Raw genomic sequence first — 9,011 nt, forward strand, 5'->3', positions numbered from 1 at the left:
AGATGACACTTTTCTGGCTTAAATCCTCTTTCTTTCAAGAGTTTGTCTGGTAATTGTACTATTTCTTTAATGGTAAAATACACACTGTTCAGCACCCTGCACCGATGAAAACTTTTTTCAGTGTTGATCATCGTGTAAGATGTAATGTTGAGATCTTTGAGGTTCAGAAAAGAAAGAGGTTCTATTGAAATATATGGTGATAGTAATCCAATCATGTTACTGAGATATTTTTCAAAATTGAGTCAAAATACATCACAATTCAAATCTTGAAGAAGAATCTTTGCTCATTGGTATGAATTCCAATAATCATCACTCACAACTTTTCCAAATGGACAAGACTGTATGATTTTCAAGTGGCACAAATACTTTGATTGGATAAAGCCAACAGTATTAGGGCCAAGCAACATACTTACTTACATTGCTTACTGGTCAACAAAATTGGGGTGGAAAACACATGAAATTAAAGTATTACTGAAAATGTATTGTCTGACCCAAGAGAACAATTTACATAAAACTCACTGTCAATGTCCAAGCAAGGTGCTTTTAAGCACATCCACTTCACAACCAACTTGAATTCTGTCTATTTCAAATTCTACAGAGAATATGGATGTAGAGGAATTTGCAGACTCATCTTCAGTCATGCATTGAGGTATATTCAAAGCACAGACTTACAGGATTCACTAGATGTCATCCTTGATATACCTTTCAATTCCTTTCCTAGTAGCCAAGATTTTCATTCAAGTATGACCAGTGGCTCCACGTCTTTCTCCTGAACATCATAGAATGTACGGTTTCAAACGGTGGTGTCTCAAATGTCTTCCAGCCAAAAATAAGAGAATAATGATTATAGACAAACTTAGCCTGAATCAGACTGGACACACATGTCCTTACAGAAGCGACTCTTATATACAACAATGCTCATGACTTTTGTCCACTTTTTGTTCTCTGGCTAACCAAACTTACTTACCTGTCCGTCTAAGAGTCTCCTGAAATCGAAGTGATAAATGATCTTCTTCCAAATGCTACAACAAATACCCATCCATTCCTTCACTGATCATTCTTCCATTTCAACATAATTGGCTGGGAATAAACCTCGAGCTCCACTTGGGTCAGTTCCAGTCCACCAATCTTCTGAAGAAAACTCGATTTCAACAATCATTTCTCCTTCTTTGAAGCCTAAAGACAGTGACAGAATTCGATCTTGAGTGAGCTGCCAGACAAACTTACCAAAACATACACGCGGTGGCCGAATGTCAATAGGCAAACAGTACTTACTGATTTCATTGTCTTCACCAGCTTCATATTCGTATGCAGCGATCGCACATGGACCTTGATCTTTTTCAGGCTCTGAGGTGGCAGGTGGTGCAGGTGGTGCAGGTGGTGCAGGTGGCGCTGGAGGAGCAGGTGGCGCTGGAGGAGCGGGAGCAGATACTGGTGGGACAGGCGCAGATACTGGTGGGACAGGCGCAGATACCGGTTCCTCTTCTACAATGACCTCTACATAGTTGGCTGCTCTCACATAACAAAATGACACATCAAAATGGTATCCGACAAGGCAGTTCTTAGGCACTTCAATCTCAAGCAATACATACCTGGAAATAAGCCCTGTTTGGTCCCATCGGCTCCCACGCCACTCCACCAGCCCTCGTCGAGCATTTCTATTTGCTCAATAATTTCGCCCTCGACTAGATCCATCTCATTCTCTTCAGCCTGAATTCAAAACAACGGATCGGCCAATAATGAGCAGGAGTAAGGTATAATATATGGGACGTCTTGGTCATACCTTCTCGTATTCATATGATACCACAGCGCGTATGCCCACTCCCGAAGCTGCAGCATCGGCAAGATCAGAAGCTAGGGCAAGAGTCTCCATCTTCTGATGCATAACAGCTTCTTCAACTTCTGGGGCTCGATGATCGACCTCATGATCTTCAAAGGTAGCTTCAGGTATCGGCGGTGGTGGCGGAGACGGGGGTGCAGGCGCAGGGGGTGGTGGTGGTGGCGGCGGCGGCGGTGGTGGTGGCGGGACTGAGACAGGAGATAATTGTTCTTCCGCGTGGATCTCCCGTACAGATGGCGCGTCGAAATCGTCATCGACAGGCCTATTTTGTGGAGGAGCATATGTGCTAGCCGGCGGTCTGGTGGCAGAAGGAACATGAGGCGATTTGAAGGAGGAAGCATTATCGATTGCCGCGCGACTTCTAGCCTCCTCTTCTTCCGCTTGTCTTTTGTTGGCAGCTTGTCTTTCGGCCCACGTCAACTTCTTACCTGGACTGGTATTTGATGAAGTAGAATATGCCGTAGCTTGAGGCTGCATGAACGCCGACATCCTGTCTCCGAGTTTACCTGGCTTACCTAAGGACACAGGTGTGTACGCAGTGCCCTTAAAGATAGAGTAAGAAATTGTAAGTATACGTTTGCTAGGGAACGCATAGCAACTGTGACATTAGCTGACCACGTAGCCTGGGCGCCCATCATTCGAGTCTGTGTTGGAGGGAGTAGGAGCAGTTGGGGCTTTGGGAGTAGGCCGTGAGGAGAGGACAGGTGGTGGTGGAGACGGTGAGATCGTTGTAGCTTTGACAGTTGGCTCAAATCCATCATCGTCCATCGCTCTCGACACAGGCGCTCGGGAAAGTATGGAAGCAGCTGAAGGAGCTGTCCGCGCAGCCCGTATCTCGGCCAATTCGTTCTTCATGGGCGTGTAGGATGTACCGACAGGAGCGGGTGGGGTAGGTTTTTGTTTAGAAGTCATCGCAGCAATATCAGGACGCCCGATAGGCTGATAATTTGTACCCTGTGAGTTGATCAAGATTAGTACTTGGTGATAATCTTGATAGACTTTGGTTCCTTACCACTGGAGCAGGAAGCTCTCTTTTCATGGGCTTTTCGTTATGGATACTATATTTTGCTCCGCTGGAGTCAATTACTTTCTTCAAGATGTGTTGAGGGTCAACATCGGCTTCAGAACGCGCATTGATTTGGACATGGTATCTAAATTTGAAGGAATTTTGTGCCAGTGAGTACGGATTTCAAGCTCATTAGATTGGAGCGCGGTAGATGTATCATTACCCTTTGAGGAATTGCCCGACAGTGCTGGTGTGCGAATGGAAGAGACCTTTGCGAGACTCCTGTACACCATCACCACACTATAATTGATCGACAAGATCTCAAGGTCAAATATGAACTGAGAGAAGTTGTGTAGACACCAGTTGAATTCAACTCACCCAAGCGATGAAGACAAACTTGGTCAATTTTGAACCTGGGTCAGTAACCCTGACAAAAGCGTATTGCATTCGACCATCATTCCAACTCTCTTCGAGCTCTTCCAGTCCACCAGTGCCTTTCTCTTGCACCTTGAGGTCATTTGTCTGACCCACATATGAAAGCAAAACATAATCAATACCAGGGTCTGATGCAATGATACTTTGATACGCTTGACTGATCGCAGGATCTGAAATCCGAACTTGTGCCTACAAATGAGGGCAGCCGCAGTAATGTTGTGGTCAACTAAAGTCCAAAAGACCCGAGGAAATGAGGATAGCTGATTCGAGTGCTTACCATGATGATCAATCCAAATTGATAATGCTTGTTGACCTTGATCGTTGATCATCAGGATAACCGATCAATCGAAATGAAAGCGATGAAGCTCGATTCGAGTTACATAAGAGGGTATGCTCTTAAGCTTAACTAAGCCCCTCTCGGACGAGCGAGTAGTCGAGAGAGGGGCTTAAATGGGACTCGCGTTTCATGGCGGGAGAGCTCCAGAAATTAAGTACCTTTATGTACTTTTCTGGAGCTCTCCTCAAATACTCATTGTGGGATTTCTCAAGGTTCAGATATGTGTAGCTTCATGAGAAGCTACACAACCTCGTACCACTTTCAGCAAGATTTGTTGGAAGTAAGGGTATTCAAAACGGATTTCCAGTTTGTTGCAATGTGTAGCTGGCTATTTCAGACCAGGAGGCTGAAATGGCAGCTTCGTCGGAAACTACCAATTTCTTGACAAAACACCACAAGGGTTTCGTCTTCGTAAAAACAATAAAGGACCTCGCGCCACCGGGATAAGTGTCCCTCGATATCCAAGGGTTTTGATGAATATCTTAAGGGTTTTAGCTTTTATCCATTTCGGCGGCAGTTTCGGCGAAGGACCAAACATCCAAATCTCGGTGAAGGCCAGTACAGGCCTGTACTGGCATGCTTAGGCTGTTACAGGAGGACGTAAGAAACCATTTGCGCAACGTTTCCTGAAAGCGTCACAGCTCTCAGTTGTTGATGAAAGTGGTACGAGGTTGTGTAGCTCCTCATGAAGGAGAACATACCTGAACCTTGAGAAATCCTACGGTGAGGAATTGAGGAGAGCTCCAGAAAAGTACATAAAGGCACTTAATTTCTGGAGCTCTCCCGCCATGAAACGCGAGTCCGATATAAGCCCCTCTGCGAGGGCGCGGCGAACGCGCTAGAGGGGCTTAGTTAAGCTTAGTATGCTCTAAACCCATGGATTTTATGCTTGTATCCCGACTCAAACCCATCAGCACTTCAGGTTTCAGCCCAGCAATGATGACCTCGACCTCAAGGAAAACCTTCTGATTGCCGGACATTCCCCTCGGCGAGGCAGACTATGGGCCCTCCCCCATGGTCTAGACTGATCACAGATGGAGTCGGCATATCATCATCTCAAACTCATTGCGAGACCAACATACCAGATCCTTAGCAAAAATCTTACTTCAGTCCTTGAATCTTGGACTCTTCAGGCAAGATGTTTTGCTGGTGGCATTCAACATTGATAAATCTACCTTACAATCCCAATTAGGACCTCGCTTCACGGCTGTCAAACAAGGTGTCTCTTCGATTCCTAGCCAGAAGAAATAGCGTAATATGGAAAATCGCTGTTTTGTTTACAATCATTCTTCAACTCATTTGCTATATTCTTGGACTCTCCTCAAGGACTTTCTGGAAATAGAACACATGAGTCTCGCTGTCGAACCAATTTTGTTCTTCGAGGACAAAGAAAAATATCCCGTAGCACCGATCATTTGATAAGCGCGACGAACTTATCTCCAATGGCATCGTCAAGGCCCGTAACGAAACCTGACCTTTCGAAACCATGAAACGGTGGTGATTCGAATGCGATGCAAGATGACCAAATCGCTGATTTGTTTTCTAAAGGCAGCATATGATATAGTTCGTGATGGATCTACATTCCCTTGCCACTAGGTCGGTCATGGTCTTCCTAAGCTTTCAATCCCATACATCTGCTTTGATAGGAACGCCTAATGAGTCTGATGCGTTCGAGGTCCACTGAAAAACTTATCTCGGTAGATTCAACCGCGATGTGAATCGGCCAAAGTCTGCGTGCATTCCTGCCGGGCTAGCAACTTCGACGGAAACTAGGATGATAATTGTGACTGGAGAACCTGGTCCTTGGAAGTAAAACCTGAGGTAATGCTGGGATCAGGTCGAGTATATGCGCAATGGATGGCTAAGAACGAGTCAACGTATCGAGAGTATGATACTTGGACTGTTAGGTAGATGAGAAAAGGCACATCTCATCTTATTCCATGTGCGATTTGCAGATCATCGGTCCTGATTTACCGTCGACACAGTTCTCTTAATTATTCGATGTATCCATTCTTCCTCATAAAAAGGCTCCCTTTCCATCTTTCCGTCTCAGTAGAAAACCATCCGAGTTCTTTTTATAATTATAATCCAAAAAAAATCTTCCAAATCAGCTATCTTGAATAATAATTCGATATCATTCACACACTCTACACTATGACTCCATCAATCACTCCTAACGCGACTGTGGCCAACCCTTTATTCGACCAAAAGGCTTCGAGTGAGGTCGACGTTCTCATCATCGGTGCTGTCAGTCCTCGTCTTTTTTTGCGAAACTGAATCTTTATCATCGAGGGTCCTCTTACACTTTATGTGCTGCGTCTGCGATCCGCTTCTCAGGGCCCTGCAGGTTTGATGGCTGCGGCTTGTTTAGCTCGCTATGGTGTTCACAACGTTAGGATTGTGGATAAGCGAGCGACCAAGGTTTGTTTGATCGCATCTTCTTGCCTCTCCCATGCTTTTTCCATCTCGTTTGAGAAAGTTCACTGAGACTCTTCTTCAACAAAATTGGACAGATATTTACGGGGCAAGCTGATGGCTTGAATCCCAGAAGTCTGGAGGTAGGCTTGATGTCTGTCTGAAAGTCCGTCCCTGAAGTTCGCTTTCTGAAGCCTCGTTCGTTTGCGTGTGGGTAGGTTTTACAAGCTCTGGGCATCGGTACCCAAGTGATTGCTGAAGCAAACGAGCTTGGGGAGATATGTTTTTGGAATCCCAATGAGACTGGACGGATCAATCGTACAGCAAGGATCCCAGATGTGAGTAATACATTCGAGACCTTATTCGATTTTGTTTGATTGAACATTTTATGGATGAGCTGAGAAATGGCCTGGATATACATAGACAATCCCCGAAATTTCAAGATACCGTCAATCTACAGTCCATCAAGGACGAATTGAGCGCATGCTGCTTGACACCATCGCTTCTTGGTCCAGTGCTCCAATTGGGGATGAATCCACCCAATCACGCAAGACCCCCATCACCGTCGAGCGCGCCGTCTGCCCCGATCTCATCACTTTACCTTCATCCACAGCTTCAGCGTTGTCTGATTCTCCTCAAGATAGGGTGGTCGTTCGGCTGCGTCATCTCTCCGAAGCAGAAGCCAAACCTGCTCAGTTCTCTCCTCTAGCCCCCGACGGACTCTTCCGCTCAAATATGTTCGAAGACGATGCCTTGGACGCCGCTCCCAAGGATCTTCCCCAGAAGGAGGTTCTCGAAGAGGTTCATTGTCGATACGTCATCGGGGCCGATGGTGCTAGAAGCTGGACGAGAGGTGCAGTTGGCCTCAAGCTTGAAGGAGAAAGTTCCGACTTCTTTTGGGGGGTTGTAGATGGCGTCCCTGCTACTGATTTGTTAGTATCTGGCGCTTTGAAATCTTGAGCTATCGCTGACTTCCTTTCATGTTTATTTCAGCCCCGATATCAGGATGAGGTGCGCTATCCACTCAGCCGAAAGTGGCTCAATGATGGTTATTCCACGAGAGAAGGATCTAGTTCGACTCTACATACAAATTCCTCAACCCAGGAAAGGACAACGACCAAACCGAGCTGATGTCACCCCTGAGAAGCTGATGGCTGCAGCTAATTCCATCATCGCGCCTTACACCATCAATATTCCCAAAATCGAATGGGTGCGCCCTTTTCTAAGTTTGCTAAAGTATCAAGCTTATTTCGCTCATCTGCTTTATTCAGTTTACGTGCTATGAAATAGGGCAACGACTTGCCGACAAGTGGCAGAAATTTAATCGCGTTTTCATTGCTGGAGATGCATGTCACACTCATTCTCCCAAGGCTGGACAGGGTATGAAGTAAGTCCCATGTCACCGCTTATACCTGTACTCGTTACTTATTGCTAGAGAGTAGCACATCCATGGCAGATACCTTCAACTTATCCTGGAAAATAGCTCATGTGTTACAAGGAAAAGCGCACCCCAAAATTTTGGACACTTATGAAATCGAACGAGCACAGGTCGCAGCTGAGTTGATTGAATTTGATCAAAAAGTATGTATCATTTCGAGTATCCCGCGATCAAAACACCACTGATTCTTTCTATGTCTTTTACCAACAGTTCGCCGCCCTGTTTTCTGGAAAGCCTGCAAAGGACGTCCTAGACGAATCAGGTATCTCATTGCAAGAGTTCCAGCAGACGATGGAGAAGGGAAATCAATTTGCCAGCGGCACATCTGTCGATTATCAACCCAGCGCTCTGGTCGCCAAGCGAGGTAGCCCACATCAAGGTGTTGAAAATAAACCAGAACTTGCCGAAAAGCTTTCAGTAGGACCTCGTCTGTACAGCCATCAAGTAGTTTGTCTGGCGGACGCAAGACCTTATCATATCGCTGATTTGGCCCCGGCAGATGGAAAGTGGAGGCTTCTTATTTTTGGAGGGGATATCACGCAATACTCAGGTTGTAAGGGACGTCTTGAGAAGCTAGCCCAGTTTTTAGGTGAAAGCCCGCAGAGTCCTATCAAGAAGTACACGCCCCCAGGTCAAGAAACAGATTCAGTCATCGACACAATCACGATCTTGGCCTCTCCTAGAGTGTCGCTTGAACCGGATGCATTTCACACTGTTCTGAGACCCATAAAGGGAAAGCATGGCTTTCGATCATATCAAAAGATGTACGACCCATTTCACTACTTGAAGTTGCATGTCTTGTACTGCTGGCTAATTCCCTTCGAATAGTTTCACGGACGACCAAAGTTATCATCTAGGACATGGCCATGCTTATCAGAAATATGGAATCGATCCAAAAGTTGGGTGTGTGGTTCTGGTTCGCCCAGACCAATACGTTTCTCTGGTCACAGACATGAGTGATCACGCTGGGATTGGTTAGTCGGAAACATTCTTTGATATCTAGTCACCAGAATTCCTAACAATATTTATTTCGCGTGATCTCACAGCTGCATTTTTCGAGGAATTTATGCTCCCAAGGAACACGACTTCCGCTCTTGTCCCACAGATGGCACAGATTGCTATCTGAACCATGAATGTATGACGCACAAGAGTATCCAAGTTTCGTCGTCATTTCCTTATCTTTGGATAATTTAGTTCTCGTACGATTTGTTGATTCAGTAGCCCGTTTTCAAGTCTCTCTAGTCTCTGGTTTTCCTTAACATTTTTTTCCGTGATTCAAACACTCCTATTATTTTTATGAGATCATCTCTGTACAATCCTACCTTTTTTCTCTTGTTCGGCTCTCAATGTAGTCTACAACAATTTGAATGCCTTCAGTAATCAGTATTTTTCAGTGAATGTTATGAGTGATCACAAGATTAACCTAGATATTATCGACAATCGTGATGAATCATCCAAACGCCTACCCCAATACTCCTCGTGCGCAGTGTGAGCGCTTGGGGGCCTCATTCTAGGGTGGCGCTCTGTAAGGTGTTCACAT

The 9,011-nt window shown here is 45.4% G+C and overlaps 2 protein-coding genes across 2 annotated transcripts; one reads left to right on the top strand and one right to left on the bottom strand.

The window, feature by feature from the left end:
* Positions 1 to 1,054: 1,054 nt before the first annotated feature.
* MELLADRAFT_95521 (uncharacterized protein) lies at positions 1,055 to 3,561 on the bottom strand (the record flags this gene model as incomplete). Its single annotated transcript, XM_007418012.1, has 9 exons — positions 1,055 to 1,176; positions 1,276 to 1,509; positions 1,593 to 1,710; positions 1,784 to 2,383; positions 2,456 to 2,794; positions 2,853 to 2,991; positions 3,070 to 3,146; positions 3,225 to 3,470; positions 3,559 to 3,561. 9 exons carry the CDS (start codon positions 3,559 to 3,561, stop codon positions 1,055 to 1,057), a joined length of 1,878 nt encoding a protein of 625 aa, XP_007418074.1.
* A 2,211-nt stretch (positions 3,562 to 5,772) lies between these two features.
* On the top strand, positions 5,773 to 8,597 carry MELLADRAFT_113368 (uncharacterized protein; the record flags this gene model as incomplete). The annotated part of the gene is made up of 11 exons (XM_007418020.1): positions 5,773 to 5,865; positions 5,956 to 6,039; positions 6,132 to 6,176; positions 6,252 to 6,371; positions 6,457 to 6,965; positions 7,027 to 7,243; positions 7,305 to 7,420; positions 7,476 to 7,614; positions 7,682 to 8,235; positions 8,300 to 8,445; positions 8,518 to 8,597. 11 exons carry the CDS (start codon positions 5,773 to 5,775, stop codon positions 8,595 to 8,597), a joined length of 2,103 nt encoding a protein of 700 aa, XP_007418082.1.
* Between the last annotated feature and the right edge of the window lie 414 nt (positions 8,598 to 9,011).

The sequence above is a fragment of the Melampsora larici-populina genome, assembly GCF_000204055.1.
Source record: "Melampsora larici-populina 98AG31 unplaced genomic scaffold MELLAscaffold_82, whole genome shotgun sequence".
Taxonomy (NCBI): domain Eukaryota; kingdom Fungi; phylum Basidiomycota; class Pucciniomycetes; order Pucciniales; family Melampsoraceae; genus Melampsora; species Melampsora laricis-populina.